General features: G+C 40.6%; 1 protein-coding gene across 1 annotated transcript in view; it reads right to left on the bottom strand.

Moving 5' to 3' along the window:
* The window catches only part of LOC127644932 (gastrula zinc finger protein XlCGF57.1-like), a 39,585-nt gene extending 31,020 nt beyond the window's left edge, over positions 1–8,565 (bottom strand). Inside the window, exons 1-2 of the mRNA XM_052128387.1 lie at positions 8,516–8,565; positions 8,118–8,399 (exon numbers count right to left, since the gene is read on the bottom strand). Coding sequence (XP_051984347.1) covers positions 8,118–8,307 — 190 coding nt within the window. The 5' untranslated portion in view covers positions 8,308–8,399; positions 8,516–8,565. The remainder of the gene's footprint in view (positions 1–8,117; positions 8,400–8,515) is intronic.
* Between the last annotated feature and the right edge of the window lie 16,472 nt (positions 8,566–25,037).

The raw sequence follows: 25,037 nt of genomic DNA, 5'->3' as shown, positions 1-25,037 counted from the left end.
TAAGACCAAGATTTTTACACATCCTGTGAAGCATTGTTGCTCTAGGGGGCTTCCACACTTTTGCTTCACTATGACCAAGGACTGAGTCCATCAAAATATTAAAGTCTACTCCCAATATTATATCATGAGGGGTGCCAGTGGCTTGCAACATATCTCTTAAAGATCTATAAAAAAAAACCCTGATTATCTACATTAGGTGCATAAATATTAGTCAAAATAAGACTGTCCCTGAATTTCAGAGACAATACAATAATGACTCTTCCTAATTTATCTTTACTCTGTTTGAGACATTTGAATTGTAGATGTTTACTTATGAATGTAATCACTCCCCTGCTCTACTAAAGCCAGCACTATAAAAAATGCCCACCCCATATCTTTCCAAATTGTTCAGCTTCCTGCGGAGAAAGGTGCATTTCTTGAAGAAACATTATATCGTATTTGTCATGCTTAGGAAGCAAAATAACCTTCCTTCTTTTTATGGGGTGCCCCAACCCATTCACATTCCACGTGGAGAGGCAATCCACTCATATTAGCATTTGACATTTTTACTAGGGCTGTCGAGTTAATGCGTTAATAACGTGCGATTAATTATACAAAAAATAACGCGTTAAAAAATTAACGCATTAATCGCATGCTTGTAGTACCACCTGTATACTCCAGAGGACAGTAAGTGAAATTTCAGCTGTGTGAGCAACACACAGTTTATACAGTGAAGAAAACAACACAGATATGCGTTACTAAGGGTTCAAATGCGAACTAAGGGATCTCAATATGTGTTTAAAGATTGAGTATTAAACTATATTTAACTTGACACAGTGACCTAAATATTACATTTTTATGATGCAACACACCCGAGACAAGCATGTCTGACACAGGTTGTATGGTAGGGTGACCACCTTTCCCGCATTTTGCGGGACAGTCCCGAAATTGGAAGCTTTGTCCCGCGTCCCGTAAGTCACAAGCAGTGTCAGTCAAATTTTGTCAAAAAAAAATCTAAAACCTACACCTGCCAGGAGTTCTACATTCATAATGAATGAGAAAGCCTTACTCGAAGCAGCCAGATCAGGCAAAAAAATGTAATTCAAGATGCTCTAAATCCGGTAAGATCGCATTTAATCTTTCTAGTCTTTAATAATGGAATTGATGTGCTTATTTGGAAATGTGCTTTTTAACGATTAGATTATTATTTTCACTTCATTATATTTACATTTAGTAGGTCTGTGCTGTTAAAATTAGTTTGTATCATAGACCTTATGCCAAACTGAGTGACGTTCACAGCGCCGTCATTAACATTTAACATCACTGCAAAAATACATCTAATATAAAATCAATATTTACATTTACATTTATTCATTTGGCAGACGCTTTTATCCAAAGCGACTTACAAAAGAGGAAGAACATCAGCGAATCATCTTAGGGAGACAGTGGTACAAAAAGTGCCATATTACAAAGTTTCACTATCATCATAATAGTATACAAAACAGATTTAAGTGCAACAAGAAATGTAAATATATATATATATATATATATATATTTTTTTTTTTTTTTTTTTTATTGACCGGTTAAGTGCTTTTGGAAAAGATGTGTTTTTAGCCGTTTTTTGAAGATAGAGAGTGAGTTAGCTTCCTGGATTGAGTTGGGAAGGTCATTCCACCACCATGGTATGATGAAACTGAAAGTCCGGGAAAGTGTTTTGGTGCCTCTTTGTTTTGGCGACGTTCCTTAGCCGACCGCAGGCTTCTGGTGGGAACGTAGCTCTGCATAAATGTTTTTAGGTATGCTGGAGCAGACCCAGTGACTGTTTTATATGCCAGCATCAGGGCCTTGAATTTAAAACGGGCATGAACCGGCAGCCAGTGGAGAGAGACAAAGAGTGGTGTAACATGTGCTCTCTTAGGTTCATTAAAGACCAGACGTGCTGCTGCATTCTGGATCATTTGTAGAGGTCTAATAGCACATGCAGGAAGGCCTGCAATGAGAGCGTTACAGTAGTCCAGTCTAGTTATGACAAGGGACTGAACGAGCAGTTGTGTGGCATGTACAGAGAGGAAGGGTCTTATCTTCCTGATATTGTAGAGTGTAAATCTACAAGATCTTGCAGTTTTTGAAATGTGGTCTGTGAAATTTAGCTCATCATCAATGGTTACCCCTAGATTTCTGACCGTTTTGGAAGGCTGAAACTGTAGTTGGACCCAGCTGCACGGTGATGTTGTGTTCAACAGCCGGGTTGGCTGGAAAGACAAGGAGTTCGGTCTTGGCAGGGTTGAGTTGAAGGTGGTGTTCCTTCATCCAGGCCGAGATGTCTGCCAGACAGGCAGCGATTCGAACGGTCACTGTGGTGTCGTTGGGCTGGAAAGACAAGTAGAGTTGCGTGTCATCAGCGTAGCAGTGGTAAGAGAAACCATGTGACTGGATGATGGGTCCCAGTGATGTTGTGTATATGGAGAAGAAAAGTGGCCCAAGCACTGATCCCTGAGGTACCCCAGTAAGTAACTTGTGTGGCTTGGATACTTCCCCTCTCCATGCTACCTCAAAGGACCTTTCTGAGAGATAAGAGTTGAACCAGTCAAGCACAGTTCCAGTGATACCCAGTTTAGAGAGGGTGGAGAGTAGGATCTGATGGTTGACTGTGTCAAAGGCAGCAGAAAGGTCCAGCAATATTTATTCACCTAGTACAATAATAGTAAGTTATCTCTCCCTCATGTCCCGCATTGTCCTGCAAAATCAGGTCTGCTGACCTGCAACAGAGCAATAGCCAGGTGGTCACCCTATCGTATGGTCCAGGTGTCACTGTTGGTGTCATCTGAGGGTAAAAAGGAATCATCAGCAGCTGACGGTTCCTTAAAATAAAAATAAATTTACAATGAGGGGGACTTAATACCATGGATTTTTACAACTGTTCACAAACCATTCATAAAACAGTATCCTTAAAATTGGGCTCCATTTGATTAGGGAAATCCCTGGTGTTAATAAGCTTCTCTGACAGTGTAGAAAATGTTATATTATAATGGCTTTATACAGATGCACTTCATGGCACATTTTGGAAGATAACGGGAGAGTGAGACCAAGTTAACGTATGAAAGGCTACATTTGAATAGTGGCGTAGAAACACCAACCTGGACAATCAGTGGCCACTTCTTGCTAATTTGTATTTACATTTTTGTCATGTAGCAGATGTTTTTATCCAAAACGACTTAGAATTATTTTAACTCAACAAAAAGAACAGTTAATTTACCCTAATAATTAGGTTGGAAGTGGTCTCCTTCCTTTTTATGTAGGGTTTTAAAAACTGCACCCAGGTCAGGATCCATTGCTGCCAAAACTTCCTGATGGTGCAAGTTCCTTGTACCATATATACTGTTCGCAGAGAATCCCACCTCTTTCTGAGCTCTTTCTCTGAAAGACAAAGTCAAGTTTTGTAAGCATTGTGTTAGCAGGTCAAATTCACGTCTATATGCAGTGGCAACGAAGGTTATTTTTGCTCTTCTTGTTTCGACAAGACGGATTCAAGAAGCTGGCAGGTAATAACAGCACAACTGCCTGTTTCATAACTGAAATAAGCCTGGCTTATTTTGGTAAACAGAAAATCGAATTATATTTACCATGCAATTAATAACCATTTCTGCTAAAAAGCCCAATGGCCAAAAAGAAAATCTTACCTGATATAACAAGTTTGTTTTTGATCTCACGCCAGAGTTCACAACCCGGTTGGCATAACATGTTTCTATAAAGTCGTACAGAGCTGGCCTTTCCTGAATCATGTTGATCAGTTGTTCTTCAGTTTCTTCATTCCAGACGGCCATGTCTTATGAAAATATTTGCATATTGGAATGCTCAGATGAGATGAAACATTATAAGAGCCTTCTGTGCGTGTGCCCTCTTTACTTCTGTTAATCAACTCTGACATAAACCCTGAACTCAACTTGATTAAACCACACATTGCTCACTCAATATTACTGGTAGCAGATTACCAGTTTATAGTTAGTTCACTCAACCCTGAGTTTGATACTCCGCTTATATTTGTTTATGGTGAACTCAGAAAGGCATTCTCAGGAGAGCTCAGAATCCACAAGTCACCATGGATTGATAAGAAAAGCATGCTTATAAGTCTTAACGAAATGAGGATTATAAAGATGGCAATAGTGAAGGGACTGCATCGGTTTAGGAGTGTGTCCTTGACAAAAAGCATACTTAAATCAATGTGTGAGATTTAAGTACATAAAACTATAAAGTTTTACCATACAATGCTTGTAGAAGCCTAATTCAACATCTAACCTTATGAGACACAGTGAGTGTGACTGCTGTGTGCATATTCCATTTCCCTTTTAGATTTGTGACTAGTAGCACCTAATAAACATGCAAAAAAGTGCAAATAGTTTTCCTAAAAATACATGTCCTCATATGCTGACATCGGGACTAAGTTGTGAAATTAAATGTTTTATTTCATATTCAAATTGCTTATTTTATCACTCAGATATTTCCTTAATTATGATTCAAAGTAATGGCCAGCATCATCCAATCATTGCCAACCATGTTAAAATAAAATGTTAAACTGTATATAGATTGTGGATCTATGTACTGATAACCATTATCCTATGCCAAAAATGTTGAGTGGTCCAAACATCAACTGCAGACTGAAACTGAACTTTTGACCAGATGTTTGCAGTAAATTCACATACATAATAATGTTTACACATTTACACATGTGGTAAATTCAGTTGATTGGACATGATTTGGAAAGGCACACACACCTGTCTATATAAGGTCCCACAGTTAACAGTGCATGTCAGAGCACAAACCGAGCCATGAAGTCCAAGGAATTGTCTGTAGACCTCCGAGACAGGATTGTATCAAGGCACAGATCTGGGGAAGGGTACAGTAACATTTCTGCTGCATTGAAGGTCCCAATGAGCACAGTGTTCTCCATCATCCATAAATGGAAGATTGGGACTCTTCCTACAGCTGGCCACCTGGCCAAACTGAGCGATCGGGGGAGAAGGGCCTTAGTCTGGGAGGTGACCAAGAACCCGATGGTCACCCTGACAGAGCTCCAGCATTTCTCTGTGGAGAGAGGAGAAACTTCCAGAAGAAAAACCATCTCTGCAGCAATCCAACAATCAGGCCTGTATGGTAGAGTGGCCAGACGGAAGCCACTCCTCAGTAAAAGGCACATGACAGCCCACCTGGAGTTTGCCAAAAGGCACCTGAAGGACTCTCAGACCATGAGAAACAAAATTCTCTGGTCTGATGAAACAAAGATCATGTCTGGAGGAAACCTCATCACCTGGCCAATACCATCCCTACAGCATGGTGGTGGCCGCATCATGCTGTGGGGATGTTTTTCAGCGGCAGTAACTGGGAGACTAGTCAGGATCGAGGGAAAGATGAATGCATCAATATACAGAGACATCCTTGATGAAAACCTGCTCCAGAGAACTCTGGACCTCAGAATGGGGTGAAGGTTCATCTTCCAACAGGACATCGACCCTAAGCACACAGCCAAATATAACAAAGGAGTGGCTACGGGTCAACTCTATGAATGTCGTTGAGTGGCCCAGCCAGAGCTCAGACTTGAACCAGATTGAACATCTCTGGAGAGATCTGAAAATGACTGTGCACCGACGCTCCCCATACCACCTGATGGAGCTTGAGAGGTCCTGCAAAGAAGAATGGGAGAAACTGCCCAAAAATAGGAGTGCCAAGCTTGTAGAATCATACACAAAAAGACTTGAGGCTGTAATTGGTGCCAAAGGTGCTTTAACAAAGTATTGAGCAAAGGCTGTGAATATGTACATTAATTTTTAATAAATTTGTAAAGATTTCAAACAAACTTTTTTCACTCTGTCATTATGGGGTATTGTTTGTAGAATTTTGGGTAAAACAATGAATTTAATCAATTTTGGAATAAGGCTGTAACATAACAAAATGTGGAAAAAGTGAAGCGCTGTGAATACTTTTCGGATGCACTGTAGCAGCATAGGAAAGCTATATGATGCTCCCTTACTCCCAATTTAGTGGATGACTTAACCTCAAGTGTGCTTTCTGCCTGCACTTATCACTTTTAAATGCACCTAATTTTCACCCGAACTCCATTTAAATCAACATTTTACTGCTTTTGGTTGAACCCACTGATTTTCAAAGACTGTAAATATAGGATCAATCCATAATCACGTACAATAAATTGGCTGTCAAGGATGTACACTGTCGTCATGATTAACACAGGCTAACAATTGGGGTAAATTCTGTCATGTGACACAAAAATTTTGCATTAATGCCAAATTTCCCGACAAAATGTTTTTCCAAACTTGTTTTTCGTGACATTTGAAGTATCGTTTATTTTGATGTGCTAAAACGTTTTTCACAAAGCATCCTTGGATGGAAAAATAGTTACTGACAGTTTTGGTGAATGCTTTTTTAAATGAGTCTGAAGATTACTTGATGTGCTGAAACGTTTGTCACATGAAGTGCATTTGTATGGCTTCTCTCCAGTATGCACCCTCTCATGTGTTTTCAGGTTTCCTGAGCGAGCAAAACTCTTTCCACAACAAGAACACACGTAAGGCTTCTCATTAGTATGAGTTGTCATGTGTCCCTTTAGATGTGATGCCAGCGTAAATTTCTTGCCACACTGATCACAGTTAAATGGCTTTAATCCAGAATGCAAACCCAGATGAAGTTTCAGGTCACATGCTTGAGTGAAACCCTTTCCACACAGAAGACATGTGAAAGGCTTTTCTCCAGTGTGGATTCTCATGTGACGCTGAAGACTTCCTTTATGTGCAAAAGTCTTTCCACATTGAGGGCATGTAAATGGCTTCTCTCCAGTGTGGATTATCATGTGAACGTCAAGCGGTCCTTTCTGTGTGAAACTCTTTCCACATCGATGGCACGTGAAAGGCTTCTCTCCAGTGTGAATTCTCATATGCCGCTTAAGATCTCCTTTATGTGCAAAACTCTGTCCACACTGAATGCAGGGGAAAGGTTTCTCTCCAGTGTGCAGTTTTAAGTGAGCATTAAGGTTTCTTTTTTGTGTGAAACTCTTTCCACAGTGAGAGCAGCTGAAAGAATCTTTGGCTTTTGTTCTTAGATTTCTTTTTTGTGATAATATATTTTCAGGCTTTGAGCCACCAAAATCTTCTTCACCAGTGATGAAATTATCAAATGTATGATACTGATGTTTCTCCTCCACGTCACTCAGTTCTTGACTCTCCTCTTTCATTTCCATCAAGTCTAAAAAGAACAAAGAAAATGTGAAAAAGAAATACAACTGAACCCCTTTTTAAAGTATCTGCTTTGTGATCTTTTATCTGCTGAAATTGAATTCTCTCATGTAGATTCTGGAATTATTTAAATGTAATTTTACAGATTCTTTGATTTTCTAACAACTGCCAGAACTAGTGGACTATCTGAAGCTTTGATACCTTTGGGCGTTTTCAGACCTGTTGCTTGTTTGACTAGTTCCAAAACGGGCTAAAATTGTTGTTACAATGTTGCATTTTCTTTTTGCAAATTCAAGATGTGCGCAAGTTGACACAGTGTTTGTGCGCTCTTCTGAGATTTAGCACATCCATTGAAATAAAATGACTAACATGTAGAAAATGGTCAAACTATAAACATTTCAGAGTATAGTTTGTGTTTCAGTTTATGTTCCGCTGCATTGTACAGAATGCATGTTCCAGTCAGAAGTTGCACTGCAAATATTCAGTCACTCGGATATGAGTTGTACAATTTCTGTAACGGTTATTTTTTATCTGCCATTAGTTAAAAATGGCAGTCACAAAGCTCTCTCTCGCTCTCTCTCTCTCTCTCTCTCTCTCTCTCTCTCTCTCTCTCTCTCTCACACACACACACAAAAAGAGTAAAGCCACATGAAAATGTTTTTATCAGTTGCAAACACCATCCAACCAGTATCTGTTCTGTCGCTATCCAAAAGAGGGAAGTGATTATACTAAAATGACCTCAGGAATTATAAACAACTCCTATTTTAAATTAAACTGTAGTCACCAAAAGGTAATATCCATATTTTGACAACAAATTGCAGATGTCATCTCTAAAGATCCATCAGGTATGTTTGTGGTTTTTAGAGGTATATTGTTTGGATATTGTAGAAAACTCACCAGGTTCGAAACAAATGCCCCAAACAAGCCAGCTGTGAAAACGCCCTTGATGTCTCGAACAGTCTTTATGAAGAATTAAGAATGAACACCAACCTCTTTGTTCTTCAGTATCTTCATGTTTCATTCTGCATGATTCTGTAATACTGATGTCTTCACACTCCTCTTTAAACTCTTCTTTAACACACTTCATTTTTATAATAGTATGCCAGTAAACTTCAGATGATACACTTATGAGTTTTTCCTTTTAATTTCTATTTCCATTCTCCAGCACAGTTACAAGTTCTGGAGAAACAAACATTGAGTATTAACACATTTAATTATCAACCTACAAAAGGTTGAACAAAATAACTTTTCTCAATCAAGTCTTAAGATATTTGACAAAATCAGCATGAACGTACAACAATACTTGCTTGTGCATCTGCTTCTCTCTTCCTCTAGTTCACATTTCTACACAACTCTGTGAAATAGTCTTTATTTATCGCCCCCTGGAGGAAGGGATGGGAATTGCACCTCTGAGAAAAAAAGAAAGAAAAAAACATTTAACAGGCTTGGGACAGTTATTGAAAGCATCTCTACACAGAGCATGTTTGTGCTATTTAGTGGTAAAAAAAAAAACATTTAAAAAAAAAATGGCTCCTTCTGAGGCCTTTTTCACAAAGCTACTTAAAAACAGGTTGAAAAAAACAGAAAGAGCCAAACCGTTTTAGATCAGGTTCAAAAGTAATAAAGTCTGTTTAAATCTGAGTTCATGCTTTACCTGAACATGACTGAGCAAGTTTACATGCATCTTCTTACACCGATTAGGCTTAATAAACTGACCACATGTGTGGTGTAAATGCATTAATTGGCTTTCCTTTATTGGTGAAAGGTCAGAAATGGCTTAGGAATAAACCGGTCTCAGCAACATGGCAATATTGGCTCATCCAATGGCATTAGTTTGGTGTATGTGTCTGGTGTGAACTCACATGAGCCGATTCAACATGCTGTGAAGATTAAGCTGCTCCTTGAAAATGTATTTCAATATCTGAAATATAGAACTTATAACAATTTATTGATAACTACTTTTATCACAAGATAAATGCTGACGTGGAGTCAACAACAGAAGGAGCACTGAATCCAGAAAAAAGGAAAAACATTTACACATCTACCGATGATCGGCTCATTTCTGAAATAAAGGTTAGTGTGCTGGATTTAATAAACAATAAACTAGACATACCTCTAATTATTCATGGAGATTAAGGATTTACGATCTTGCCTTGACTTAGAGACAACAAAGAACTTCAGACTTCACTCTCCTCGCATATGCAAAATATTAAAAAAGAAAACAAAGAAATGAAAGAAACGATTGTTGACATCCAAACAAGAAGTATGCGGGACAATCACATATTCTCGGAAATGCCCGAGAATGACTTTGACAGTCCAGAATCCATAAACAAACAATTTCTGCACAACAACCTGAAATTACCTACTGATACTGTAAAAACAATAAATCGAAAATTAATACATTTGCTTGTACAGCTGCTACAGGGTGTCTATAAAGAAATATAATCCAACCAATAAATGTAGTCCCGAACACATACATTTCCAAAATCTTAAAAAGATAATCCCATTCTACCATATCAAATGCCTTTTTGGCATCAAGTGAGATGGCAGTGACCGGAGACTGATCATTCAACACTGGCCACACGATATTGATGAAACGCCTAATGTTATCAGAGAAGCTACGGCCCAGAATAAACCCCACCTGATCTATATGTATAAGAGATGTCAACTTTACTTAATCGTTTAGCAAAAAGTTTTGACAAAGGTTTTACATCTAGCTGGATCAGGGAAATTAGACAGTAACTTTTACACTCGCTTGGATTTTGTCCTTTTTAAGAATCAGACTGATCCGGGCTTGTGTCATGGTTGGGGGAATTTTTCCATTCTTTAATGATTCCATATAAACTTCTAACAAAATTGGAGCCAATTCTGTAGCATAAGATCTAAAAAATTCAGCGACAAAACCATCTGGCCCCGGAGCCTTGCCTGTAGGCCTTAATTACCTCATCATGCTCCTCCAAGGTTATCTCTGAATCAAGAACATTTTTTGCTCAGTCGTCAATTTAGGGAGTAGATATCAGGTATATAGTGGAACGATAAAGATCAAGATAGAACTCTTTAAAGGTATTATTATTATCAATGGCTTAGCTAAAAATTTCACCACCTGCAGATTTCACTGAGGGAATGGTAGAAAAAATTATCTTTGCTTAATACATCTAGCCAAAATCTTTCATGCTTTGTCCCCTGACTCAAAGTATGACTGTCTTGCCCTGAATAACCAAAACTCCACTTTCCACAACAAAATAGTTTTATATCTGTGTGGCATGGGGGTCGTGGTAAGGCTCGTCACCTGGTTCACGATGACAACACCTGTCTCTCATTATAGTGATGGCGGAGGGAGACTTAAGAGCCACGCCACAGCATCAGTGCGAGAGAGACAGTGAACCAAGAGCACAGCAGCCAGAGTGTGCAACATTGTATTTAAACTTATTGATTACAATGGTTACTGTCATTACTGAGCCAAAGAAATTGAAAATAAAAGAACTGACCTTGAACTTGAATCCCTTGGGCCCACCACCCATTGGAGAAACCACAGGAGTCGGGTGCGTTGCCATATGGGTGGCAGTGAAGGCCATGGGCCTCAACGGACCAGATCCGGGCAGCAAAGGCTAGCTCTGGGGACGTGGAATGTCACCTCACTTGGGGGGAAGGAGCCGGAACTAGTGAGGGAGGTGGAGCGTTACAAGTTGGATCTGGTGGGGCTTACATCGACGCACAGTTTTGGCTCTGAATCCGTACTCCTGGATAGGGGATGGACTCTATTCTTCTCTGGAGTTTCCCAGGGTGTGAGGCGACGGGCGGGTGTGGGGATACTCACGAGCCCCTGGCTGAGCGCCACTACGTTGGAGTTTACCCCGGTGGACGAGAGGGTCGCCTCCCTACGCCTACGTGTTGTGGGGGGGGAAACTCTTTATATATTTTATTTTCCATTTTTACATAGTGTACAAATTTTAAAATAAAGGGAAAACTAAGCACTACAACCATAACAAAACAAAAAACAAAACAAGGGGGGTTGGACTAACATAAACAAAACCTAATCATAGATTAATTACAGTGAGAACAATAATTATACACTAATCAGACTTGAGGAAATCCACGAAGGGCTGCCATACAGTTTGAAATTGGCGATGAGATTTGGATACCAAGGAACGTATCCTTTCTAGTTGTATGACATGAAACAGTTCACATAACCAAGCCTTGAACGGTGGAGAGTCTGAAGATTTCCAGTTTAAAAGTATTGTTTTCTTCGCAAGAGTCATGCCCATCAATAGAGCTCGTTGCTGAGATCTTGGGAGAGCATTCAATGCCTCAGAGGATCCGAAAATTGCAAGACCATGGTCTGGCTTAACCTCTTTTTGAAAAACTTTTGAAAAAAAAATCAAATATAGCAGTCCAAAAATTAAACAGTTTGTGACAAAACCAAAACATGTGTGACAAAGACCCTTCCTCAGTTTTACATCTGTCACAAATTGGAGAAATAGAATTGTATATTTTACTCAATTTCGTTTTAGAATAATGCAATCTATGTATCACTTTGAACTGAATCAACCTGTGTCTCACATTTATTGAGCAATCCTGGATGTTACTGAGACTGTTATTCCAGGTTTCATCGGACACTTCTTCATCAAAATCCATAGCCCATACTTCTTTTATATGATTGGTGTTCACAGGCAGTTGGAAAGAATTAACCCATCGTCAGACCAGATGTCTCACGATGATTGTGGAATAACCGTTTGAACATAATGTCTCACTTGCAAGTATCGAAAAAAGTCAGACCTTGGGAGATTAAATACAGATTGCAATTGGTTAAAAGATGCAAATTTACCATCTATATAAAGATCCCCAATAGAAATCAGACCTTTACTTTTCCATTCAATAAAACCTCGGTCTAGCTGAGAGGGTTTAAACGTGTGATTGTTAGCGATGGGTGTGAGGACGGAGACGTCAGGTGATTTAAGATGTTTCCTTATCTGATTTAATATTCGTAATGAATTTTTAACTATTAAATTAGTACCAATTAGTTTTGTTGAGGGAGAGGCTTTTGAGAAAAGTAAAACAGGGAGACAAGATTTTGAAAGAGAAAATGTCTCTATCTTAAGCCATAGAGGGTCAGCCATAGAGAAAGTTTCACTAATACCCCTCTGGCAATAAGATAAAGCCCTGGCATTCGCTGCCCAATAGTAATATTTAAACACTGGGAGCCCTAGGCCTCCCGTCTGAGTGGGTTTCTGTAAGTGCGCTTTTGCTATTCGGGGAGTCCTGTAAGCCCAAATAAACGGTATGATAACCGAATCCAAAAGCTTGAAAAAAGATGCAGGTATACAAATAGGCACATTTTGAAAGAGGTAAAGGAACTGTGGTAGAGTGACCATTTTAATTGCATTAATTTTGCCAATCATAGATAGTGGAAGGAGCCTCCATCGCTCAATGTTATCTTTTAATTTGTCAATCTTAGCCAAAAAGTTTAATTTAAATAATTGCTTGGGGTTCTTTGGTATCACAATGCCAAGATATGTAAGGTGGTCTTCGACTATTTTGAAAGGCGAGGCCGAGGGACCAACCTGGCTGGAATTTGTGTGACTAGCAAGTGACATAAACTCACTTTTGGACCAGTTAATAGTATATCCGGAGATTTTACCGAAAGCATTAATATAATCAAGCAAATAGGGAACTGATTTGGCTGGGTCAGAAAGATATATTAATATAGACTAAACAAAGCTTCATCCTTTCCCATCTTTATTCCATGTATATGTGGGTGACTTCTAATCCCTACTGCTAGCGGTTCCAACGCAATATCAAAAAGAAGAGGGGAAAGAGGATCTCCTTGTCTGACTCCTCGATGCAACTCAAAGGGGTTAGATTTGTTAGAGTTTGTCAGGATGGATGAACGAGGACATAAATATAGAATTTTTACCCACTTGATAAAACGACTCCCAGACCCAAAGTGCTCAAGCGCTTTTAGAATAAAAGGCCACTCTATTTGATCAAACGCCTTTTGGGCATCTAGTGAGATGATCGCTCCTGAGGCTTCCTTATAACGCTCCTTATAAAGAATATTAAGAAGGAGACGAACATTGCAGAAGGAGAAACGACCTGGTATAAACCCAGTTTGGTCTGGGTGTATTATTGTTGAGATATGCTTTCCAAGTCTGTTTGCTAACACTTTTGTTATCACCTTCTGATCAAAGTTAAGAAGCGATATAGGTCTATAATTGGCCGGATCCGTGTCGTCTTTGCCTTTCTTTAATAGAACACAGATATTGGCCTCATATAATGAATTGGGGAGTCTGCCATTTTCAAATGAGTCATTAATCATTCTCAATAAGTAAGGGGCTAGTTTTAAAGAGAAGGTTTTATAAAATTCACATCCAAAGCCATCTAGGCCTGGTGCTTTGCCCGATGGGAAAGACTTGATGGCCTCCAATATATCCGCTTCAGAAAATGCGTATTCTAGATCTTCTTTTGCAATTTTATCTAACTGGGGGAGATTAAGACTATCAAAGAAGATTCATAATCCTCTTGACTGACATTGCATTTTGAGGAATACAGATCAGAGTAAAAATCCCTAAAGGATTCATTAATTTCTTCTGGGTTGGTTACAATCTCAGCTGTGTTTGACTTTATTTGATGAATTGTTTGCTTTGCTTGCACACCCCTTAACTGTCTCGCTAATAAAGTTTCTGGCTTATCACCTAATTCAAAGTGTTTTTGTTTCAGTTTAAGAGAGTCTCAATTCTTTTGCCCAAGATTGAATTATATTCATTTTTTAAATTCAGTATCTTATTATAATCTTGTTGTAATCCGGAGATTCCTATATGCCTGTTCTAATGTTGTGAGTAAATTTTCAATTCTCAGAAGCCTGTTATTGCTATTTCTCTTGCTAGCAGATTCAAAAGCAATAATATGACCCCTTATGACTGCCTTAAGAGTATCCCATAAGATTGAATCAGAGACTTGGCCATTGTCATTATTCATTAAGAAATCGTCCAGTTTAGCGTTAATGTAGCTTTCAAAAGCTGGGTCTTTAAGTAGGTAAGGGTTGAATCGCCAATGATAACCTTGACATGGCAGGATTTTATTAATCTGAAGTGAGACAGGACTATGGTCTGATATCAGCATGTTATGGTTCCGTGTATCAGTTATTCTGTGTATCAGTTCAGAGGTAACCAAAAAACGGTCAATCCTAGTGTAAGATTTATGAACCTGCGAGTAAAATGAGTATTCCCTTTCTGTTGGGTGTTGCAACCTCCAAATATCTACCATGTTCCTTTCCTCAATCAACCTATTGAGGATCTGTACTGAGGTTATACTAGGAGGTGGCTTTGAGGATGATCAGTCTAAAATCGAATCTAAATAACAATTGAAGTCACCGCCGATAATGACATTTACACACCCAGATGATATTAGATCAAAAACCCTTTAAAAAAATTGAGGGTCATCAATATTAGGACCATATATATTTAACATTGTGATGTGCAAGGAACTAAGTTTTCCTGAAATCATGACATATCTGCCATGAGAGTCAGTAGTCATCGAGTCAAGCTGAAATGAGACACCCTTACGAAGTAAAATTGCTACCCCCCTGGCCTTACTGTTGAAAGGTGCCTGATATACCTGAGATATCCAATTCACTCTAAGTTTATGTTCTTGTCCGACAGCTATATGCGTTTCCTGTAGAAATAAGATGTCTGCTTTCAAGGACATGTAAACACTTAGGTAAACACTTTGCCTCTTTTAATGGGGTGGCCAAGCCCTTTAATGTTCCAAGATGCCAAGGTTAAGGTAGCATTTCCTGTATTAGTTTCATCGTTCCCTTTCATTTACACAAAGTAAAACCACAATAATATTCCCCCTCCAAAAAAAAAACAAAAAAACAACAACAACTTAAGCCTCGAACTTTAGGCCCCTCCTTCCCAATCCCTCCCAATGCCTCAAATGACTTCCCTTAACGAAGCATTATGGCTCCCCCTAGTGACTAGAGAACGCGAAGCTTGAAGCAAAGTATTAAATTACACTAACACTCACAACTAAGCTAAGTAAAACGGGCTAGTAGAAAGGAACGAAATGTAAAACAAAACAAAAAATGCAACTCCACAACCAAATCTTATCTAAAAAAGATAATAAGCACTTGCAGTCTCTATAAACTCCATAGCACTACACATCAGAATTTATTCTTAATCCGTCCCAGCGACTTGCCTCAGTTCTTTGTCTATGTCTAGCTTTGCGTCCGTGGGAGACGTAAACATTCCAGTATTTCCATTATAGGTGATGCAAAGCTTGGCAGGGAAGCGCAGAGTATGACGCACATTAAGCTCTCTTAACTTTTGCATTGCCTCGCTGAAGCTCCGGCGTTGTTCCATTACCTCAGCCGTGTAATCCGGGAAAAACAGCACCTTACGCCCCTGGTATTCAAGCTGACGGCCCTGACGAAGGCATAGGATGTGCTCTTTGTCTTGAAAGTAATGGATTCATGTGATTATTGCGCGCGACTTGGCTCCTTCTGGAGGCTTTGGCTGCGGTACTCGGTGTGCACGATCAATGATTGGGGGGTCGGAAAAGTCTTCGAAAAGTTGCTTGATCAGATCCGCCACGAACTCAGTTGGTCTTCCTTTTTCAGCTCCTTCTGGGATACCGACAATCCGGATTTTATTACGGCGCGATCGGCCCTCGAGATCGTTAAGCTTGGACTTAAGCATCTTGTTCTCTTTACTTAAGGTATCCAGGGAAGTTTCCAAAGAGAGGATACGAGTTTCATGATCACTGGCCTGTTCCTGTACCATCTCGACTCTCTCACTTAACTCTCGTTGTGTCGTTTGTATGGTTCGAAGAGTCGCTTCTAGTTTATCGAATCTCTCATCAAAGGCACTGATGATCTTTTCTGAAATCTTCTCCATCATTCGTGACATGTCTTTTTCTTCCAGCGCGAGGCCTGCCGTTTGGTCAGCCATCGCCATATTGTCAGAAGCCTCCGGTTGCGGCTGAGAGGGTTTAATGCCCTGAGGTTGCTTTTTTGACGGCATCGACAAAGTTTAAGATTCAAGTGAAGCGCTATAGTTGTCAAGCTAGACTTTCAGCCAATTTAAAAGTAGATTAGAGACATTTAGAGTGCAGTTTTATCAACTTGGTTGTGGAGGAGATGGCAAACACGTCTACCTCCTACATTGCTCCATAGCGCCCCCCGGGGGGAAAACTCTGACTGTTGTCTGTGCATATGCACCGAACAGCAGTTCAGAGTATTCGGCCTTCTTGGAGACCCTGAATGGAGTCCTGAATAGGGCCCCAGTAGGGGACTCCATAGTGATGCTGGGTGACTTCAACGCACACGTGGGAAATGACAGGGACACCTGGAAAGGCGTGATTGGGAGGAACGGCCTCCCCGATCTGAACTCAAGTGGATATTTGTTATTAGACTTCTTTGCTAGTCATGGATTATCTATAACAAACACCATGTTCGAACATAAGGATGCTCATAAGTGTACATGGTACCAGAGCACCCTAGGCCGAAGGTCGATGATCGATTTTGTAATCGTGTCGTCGGATCTGAGGCCATATGTTTTGGACACTCGGGTGAAGAGAGGGGCAGAGCTGTCAACCGATCACCATCTGGTGGTGAGTTGGGTCAGTGGGTGGAGAAAGACTCTGGACAGACCTGGGAAGCCCAAGCGAGTAGTGCGGGTGAACTTGGAACGTTTGGAGGAGGTCCCTGTCCGCAAGATCTTCAACTCACACCTCCGGCGGAGCTTTTCAGGCATCCCTGCGGAGGTTGGGGACATTGAACCGGAGTGGGCAATGTTCAAAGCTTCCATTGCCGAAGCCGCAGTGGAGAGCTGCGGCCTCAAGGTTTTAGGTGCCGCAAGGGGTGGTGACCCTCGAACACCGTGGTGGACACTGGTGGTCAGGCCTTCCAGGATTTGTTGTCCCAGAGGTCTCCGGAGGCAGTTGCAAGGTACCGACAGGCCCGAAGTGCTGCGGCCTCGGCCATGAGGGAGGCAAAGCAGTGGGTGTGGGAAAAGTTTGGAGAAGCCATGGAGAAGGACTTTCGGTCCGCACCAAAGTGCTTCTGGAAAACCGTCCGCCACCTTAGGAGGGGGAAACAGGGAACCATCCAAGCTGTATACAGCAAAGATGGGATGCTGTTGACCTCAACCGAGGAGGTTATTGGGCGGTGGAAGGAACACTTTGAAGAACTCCTAAATCCCAACACGCCCTCTATGCTAGAGGCAGAGCCGGAGGCTGATGGGGGATCAGATTATATTTCCCTGGGGGAGGTCACTGAGGTAGTCAAACAACTCCGCAGTGGCAAAGCCCCGGGGATTGATGAGATCCGACCAGAAATGCTGAAAGTTTTGGATGTGGAGGGGGTGTCATGGATGACACGCCTCTTCAACATTGCGTGGTTCCCCTCTTCAAAAAGGGGGATCAGAGAGTGTGTGCCAACTACAGGGGTATCACACTTCTCAGCCTCCCTGGTAAAGTTTACTCCAAGGTGCTGGAGAGGAGGGTTCGGCCGATTGTTGAACCTCGGATTGAAGAGGAACAATGCGATTCTCATCCTGGCCGTGGAACGACGGACCAGATCTTTACTCTCGCAAGGATCCTGGTGAGGTGGTGCCATGGCTGTCAACATCGGCTATGCTTCAGGATGATGCAGATGGGGGAGTTCCTATTCTCAGGGGCTTCCCTGAGGGGGACTTCCCTCTGGAGCAGTCGTGTGACGAGTCCCTCAAGCACGCCTTTGAACAAGTGAAAGTAATTGATGGAACAGCTCCAGTCCGGTCTTGCGCTAACATACCCGTACTTTTCTATTATTAAAGAGCGGTTGTATTGAGTGACGCAGGACACTCAAACCAAAGAGAATACAACTCAGCTGGTAGCACCAAAAAGCCGTCAAGAAACACACTTCCAGGCAGCTCATTATAATCCAATGGCCAGTTAGGTCATGGAAAAACTTTGAACCGCATAATGGCCCGTTTCTTTTGGCCGGGCATTCACGAGGTCGTTCTCAAGTGGTGTGCGGTCAGTTGCAGGCACTTTTTTGGTGCTTTTGGCCACCCCAAAAGCGCCTGCTGCCATTGATCAAGATCCCCTTTGACAGAATTGCCATGGATCTTGTCGGTCCATTAGAGCAGACTGCACATGACCATCGCTTTGTATTGGTTGTGGTGGACTCTGCATTGCGATATCTGGAAGCAATGCCCCTGCGCAACATCTCAGCATGCAATGTTGTGGAGGCACTCCTCAAAATTATCACAACATTCATGTCACGTATGCTTCGCAATTGGGCAGGTGGAATTTAGGTATCTGGGGTTCCACTTGGGGCACGGACAGGTGTGTCCACAGGTTGACAAAATCGCATTGATCGCAGCCTGCCCAGCACCCAAGACCAAAAAGGGCTGGCAGGCTACTACCGAAGGTTTGTGCCTAGCTACTCTGTTGTCACCAGCCCGCTGAATGACCTTACTAAAAAGGGGGCTCCCGATCCAGTCCAGTGGACAGTGTCGTGCTAACAGGCCTTCCTTATGGTAAAATCCGCACTGTGTGGGGAACCACTTTTACATGCACCTGATTTTTCCCTCCCCTTTATTTTGCAGACTGATGCATCTGACAGGGGGCTGGGCACAGTGCTCTCGCAGGAGGTGGGAGGGGAGGAACGGCCAGTGCTATTTATTAGTCACAAGCTCTCCTACAGGGAGACAAAATATAGTACCATCGAGGAGTGTCTTGCAATTAAGTGGGCTGTTCTGACCCTCCGCTACTACCTGCTGGGGTGTGCCTTCACCCTCTGTTCTGATCACGCTCCTCTGCAGTGACTTCACCACATGAAGGATACTAACGCATGGATCACCCGTTGGTATCTGGCTCTCCAGCCTTTTAAATTCAAAGTGGTCCACAGACCGGGGGCACAGATGGTTGTGCTGGACTTCCTCTCCAGAAATGGGTGGGAGTGGGCAGGCTGGATGTTTCCCCAGCCTGAGTCAGCAGTGGGGACATGTGGCATGTGTCGGTCTGTGGGAGAGAGTGGTAAGGCTCATCACCTGGTTCGCAATAATCTTAATCTTTAACACCTGTCTCTCATTATAGTGATGGTGGAGGGAGACATAAGAGCCACGCCACAGCGTCAGTGCGAGAGAGAGTGACCCGAGAGCCAGAGTGTGCAAAATTTTATTTAAACTTATTGATAAATACGGTTACCGTCGTTACTGAGCAAAAGAAATTGAAAATAAAAGAACTGAGTTTGAACTTGCTTTGTTGTCTCCTGACTCCTCCATTGACCGAACTGAAGACTTTTTTACAATATGTATTTCAATCTGGTCAATTCTCTGAGGCCATCAGACGACATTCGGTGCTTCAGCTCTGCCTCTGCTTAATACTCCCTTCCAACTCCACGAGTTCTCATGTTTTGGATTTTTTGATGAATGAGGCATACTGTATGATCCAACCCCTAAGAACCACCTTAAGTGCCTCCCAAGTCACGCCCACAGAAGATACTGAGGACCAGTCGTCTCCATGAAAACACTGATTTCAGTCTTTAACATTATTTTTTGCAAAAAAGTATACATTAAAGCACCAACTATATGATTTATTTTTCTCTGTATGTGCCAACACTTCTGAACTCACCAGGGTGTGATCTGAGAACAAGATAGTTCCAATTGAGCAATCCAAAACAGATGAAATTAGGGACTTAGATAAATTAAAAAATCTATACTAGAATAAATCTTATGGACTGATGAAAAAAAATGTATAATCCCTACCAGATGGGTTCAAGTCGCCAAATATCTGCAAGACCAAGATTTGTACACATCCTGTGAAGCATCAATGTTGCTCTGGGGGCTTACACTCTTTTGCTTTACTATGATCAAGGACTGAGTCCATCAAAATATTAAAGTCTCCTCCTAATATTATAACATGAGGGGTGCCAGCGGCTTGCAACATCCCTTCGAGATCAATAAAAAAGCCCTGATCATCAACGTTAGGTGCGTAAATATTAGCCAAATCCTTTAATCTGTTTTAGAGATTTGAATTGTAGATGTTTACTTATCAGTGTAATGATTTCCCCTGCTCTTACTTGTGCCAGCAATAAAGAAAATATGCCCACCCCATATCTTCCCAAAAGGTTCAGCTTCCTGCAAGGAAAGATGTGTTTCTTGAAGAAACGCCATCACATTTCTTACCCTTAAGAAAATAAATAACCTACCTTCTATTTATGGGGTGCCCCAACCCATTCACCTTCCACATGTAGAAAGATTTCTCAATTTAACATTTGACATTTTGATATAATAGAAAAATAAATTGTGTGTCAAAAACAAGATTATACAGACCACATTCCAACATTAGTGCAACAATCAAACCCTGAAATCCCCCCTGAACCAAACAAACAGAGAAAAGCATTAACCCCACGCACGACAGCGCCAACCAGCGTCAATCCCACTAAACTCAAAAAGTCCTACGAGAGCCCCGTGACAACTTTGCCATCAGATTGCTCAAGTCCGGTGCTTCTGCACATATTTTGTGAGGCAAAATTGTATCACAGAATATACTTTGTAAAACAATAAAACAATAGGCAGAATAAACACAAAGAAAGAAGAACTGTCTCAAAGGTGTGTTCCTCCACAAAACAAATTCCTCGGACAGACAGACAAGTGTTCAATGAGCCGGCTGTTTATGAGTGCAGATGACTTAATCATTCCAATGTCCTGCAAAACCTCTCCATAAAACAACTCCAGCCAACAGGAGGCATAAGCATAAATAACAAACAGAGTCATCCACAACTGTCCCGATGCAGTTTTATTCCACAAAACAAACTCCAGCTGCTAGGCGGAACCAGCACAAAAAGAATCAAAACAGGCATCCCAGTTCCTCGGATGGTCAATAGTGTATTGAGCAAGTCAAATTCACTCAGAGGCCGCATAAAAAATACACCATGACTTACTCAGTCCGTCAACTTTATAAAAGACATCCTTTGTGTGGGCATGTAGATATTTTGCGGCCATCCTTCATATCCATTCTCAATGTGGCCGGAAGCTTCAGTGTAAAAGCAATCTTTCGTCAATGCAAAAGTTTCTTGAAGGAGTGTTATTCCACAAAACATACACCAGCCAATAGGTGGAACAACACAAACAGAAACAAAAATGGCACCCAGCTTCCTCAGACAGCCAAAAGTACAGCAAGTTAATCCACTCTGACATGTAAATATTTTGTGGCCATTCTTAATATCTATTCTCAGTTTGGCCGCAAACATCAGTGCAAAAGCTATCTTCAGTTGATGTAAGAGTTTTTTTAAATTCCTTGTATTGATCACGTTTCTCTCGTCGAATTCACAAAGTCCGGGTACAAGAAAATATTGCGATTCTTCCTAGAAAGCTTTCCTTTGCTCCTTGCCTCGAGATATTTATCAGATGATCGCAGAAATTTGGCCAGTATTAATTGGAGAAGGTCCCCCTCAGCAGATCTGCAAGCCGGGACTCTGTGAGCTCACTCGATTTCCAGATTATGGCCTGTTATGTCGAGCAAACTCGGGAAGAGCTCGCTGTTACACTGTTTTGGAGAAAGTTACTTACTGACCAAGCCGCATGTATACGGTAGTTCTCTGCTTAAACAGCATAACATGCTTTCTCGCTATAAGCTGCTTACTGGTGTCCATGTAAACACACTCACAGATTAGTTTTCGGAGTGACTATTTGCATCCAGGTGTAAATAGTACCTGCAAACAGAGTTTTGTAAGTGTAGATGCAGTGGCGTAACGCTGGTGTGTGGAACCACACATTGCTAACTCGTGGTTATTGGTACCAGATTGCCAGTTTGGAGTTAGTTCACTCAACCCTGAGTATCAGTTTATATTTGTTTAAAGTAAACTTAGAATGGGATTCTAAGAGGACCTCAGAATCTACAAGTCACCATGGATTAACCTTCTGAGACTGAGCGTGACTGCTGTTTGCATTTTCCATATCCCTTTTTGCTTTGTGACTAGTAGCACCTAATAAACATGCAAAATTATCTTTTTTTTTTTTGTGAGCAAATATTTTTCATAACAAATGATGTCCTCGTAAGTGAACAGCGGAACTAAATTGTGAAATTAAATAAAAACAATTATTTCATATTCAAATTAAATATTTTATTTAAAAATAAAATACAAAAGATGTTTTTTTTTTTATCAAATTGTTTATTATGTTACCAGGAGATTTGGTTATTCATGTTTTATAGACATTAGAGACATTCCAGATGATTTTCTGTAAAGCTGCTTTGGAACAATGTGTATTGGGAAAAGCACAAATAAATAAGAAATATACAAATAAATATGACTTGAAAATATGTTGCAATACATTTTACAATACAAAGCATTTTACCAGTCATATATTAGCTTAACTATGATTCAAAGTAATGGCCAGCATCATCTAATCATTGCCAACCATGTTAAAATAAAATGTTAAACTGTATATAAATTGCGGATCTATGTATTGATTACCATTATCCTATGCCAAAAATGTTGAGTGGTCCAACCATCAGCTGCAGCCTGAAACTGAACTTTTGACCAGATGTTTGAAGTAAATGCCCTTAGCAGCATAGGAAAGCTAAATGATGCTCCCTTGCTCCCTATTTAGTGGATGACTTGACCTCCAGTGTGCTTTATGCCTGCACTCATCTAAGAACAATTGTAAATGCACCTCGTTTTCACCCGAACTCCATTTAAATCAACATTTTTCTGCTTTTGGTTGAACCCATTGATTCTCATGTGATGTGATAATGCACAGTTAATATAGGATTTCTAAGGGGGAAATGGAAAGAAATTGGTCCTTTCATTAACTGATCACAATGTATAGTCAGGGCATTAATAACGTGAATACTTACTATTACATTAAAAAAAAAAAGTTTTTCAGAACTTCTTAAACTACTTCAGAGTTCTCATAAAAAAAATCTTCCACATGCAGCAATGACAGCTTTGCAGATCCTTGATGTTCTAGCTGTCAGTTTGTCCAGATACTCAGGTGACCTTTCACCCCACACTTCCTGTAGCACTTGCCATATATGTGGCTGTCTTATCGAGCACTTCTCACGCTCCTTACAGTCTAGCTGATCCCACAAAAGCTCAATGGGGTTAAGATCCATAACACTGTTGTCCAATTGTCTGTTGTCCAATTTCTGTGTTTCTTTGCCCACTCTAACATTTTCTTTTTTGATTTTGTTTCAAAAGTGTCTTTTTCTTTGCAATTCTTCCCATAAGGCCAGCACCCCTGAGTCTTCTCTTTACTGAGATACATGAAACTGGTGTTGAGCGGGTAGAATTCAATGAAGCTGTCAGCTGAGGACATGTGAGGTATCTATTTCTCAAACTAGAGACTCTGATGTAGTTATACTCTTGTTTAGTTGTACATCTGGTCTTCCACATCTCTTTCTATCCTTGTTAAAGCCAGTTGTCCTTTGTCTTTGAAGACTGTAGTGTACAACATTGTATGAAATCTTCAGATTTTGGCCATTTCAAGCAATGTATAGCCTTCATTCCTCAAAACAATGACTGACTGATGAGTTTCTAGAGAAAGTGTTTTCTTTTACTGCCATTTTTCAACTAATATTGATCTTCACACATGCCAGTCATTTCCATACTGTGGCAACACAAAAACAAACACAAAGACAATGTTAAGCTTCATTTAACAAACCAAATAGCTTACAGCTGTGTTTGATATAATGGCAAGTGAATGTCTAGTATTAAATTTGCAATTTATCATGATTACTCAAGGATAAGGTGTTGGAGTGATGACTGCTGGAAATGGGGCCTGTCTAGATTTGATAAAAAATTACTTTTTTCAAATAGTGATGGTGCTGATTATTACATCAATAATGTCCTGACTACACTTTGTGATCAGTTGAATGCCACTTTGGTTAATTAAAGTACTAATTTCCTTCTGAAACGGCAACATCTATATATTATTACAAACTTTTGGCCTCAGTGTATATGGATGAATTTGCTTTTCCACATTTTCTGTCCCTAACCTTAGTGGTTCTATTTCTCTGACTTTCAATTTACAGCCATCTGGGCACGAATTCACAAAAAATCTTAACGTTAAAAGTAGCTGTGTGGAAATTTAGAAGCAAATCTTAAAAATTAGGAGTGTGTCATTTCTAATTTTAGGACTCTTAGAATTTTAATCTAAGAGGAACTCAAAGCATTTAAATGCTAAAATCGCTCCTAAACCCACGAAAGCTTAGAAGTTGTCCTGAGGACACCTAAATCCCTAAGAATGACTTGCAAACGATTTGAAGCATGCCTGCTGTCGTCAATCTACATTAAAAACAATGTTTAGAATTTTATTATGACACTGAATTTTTAAAAAGGTATCGCCTGCCTCTTGAGGTCGTTTTCACTTTTGTAAACTCAGTTAAAGTTGCAGTCACCTCGCCTATGAACAGAAACAACACAATTACACTGGAGATAAAAGTTTACAATCCTGCGCTCCCTGGCCAAGGGCAAACTGAAACTGTATCATGAATGAATTGGGGGTTTCTGTCATTGGTCAGAAGAATTACCTATCAAACTATAAATAGACTCTCCAGACCACACATCATCCGACAATTCATAACGTATGATTTTCTGCCAATGTTTACTCGCTGCAGAGAAATAATGTGGCATTCACGGCCGTCACAGGGCTCCCTTGATATAGAAGACAGGATGCAAGCTTGTTTCATAGCATCAAGACAGGTTGAAGTGTTCATAATCCAAAAAACAAACAGTCTATCTATCTATCTATAAAATAGTGCTTGCCAGTCTACCAATCATTTGGAGCGATATAATAGACATAGCACATAAAATGTGACATCATCCAT

The sequence above is a fragment of the Xyrauchen texanus genome, chromosome 6 (genome assembly GCF_025860055.1).
Source record: "Xyrauchen texanus isolate HMW12.3.18 chromosome 6, RBS_HiC_50CHRs, whole genome shotgun sequence".
Classification (NCBI taxonomy): domain Eukaryota; kingdom Metazoa; phylum Chordata; class Actinopteri; order Cypriniformes; family Catostomidae; genus Xyrauchen; species Xyrauchen texanus.
Note: the sequence above shows the minus strand (reverse complement) of the source record. Positions and strands in the feature narration are given on the sequence as shown.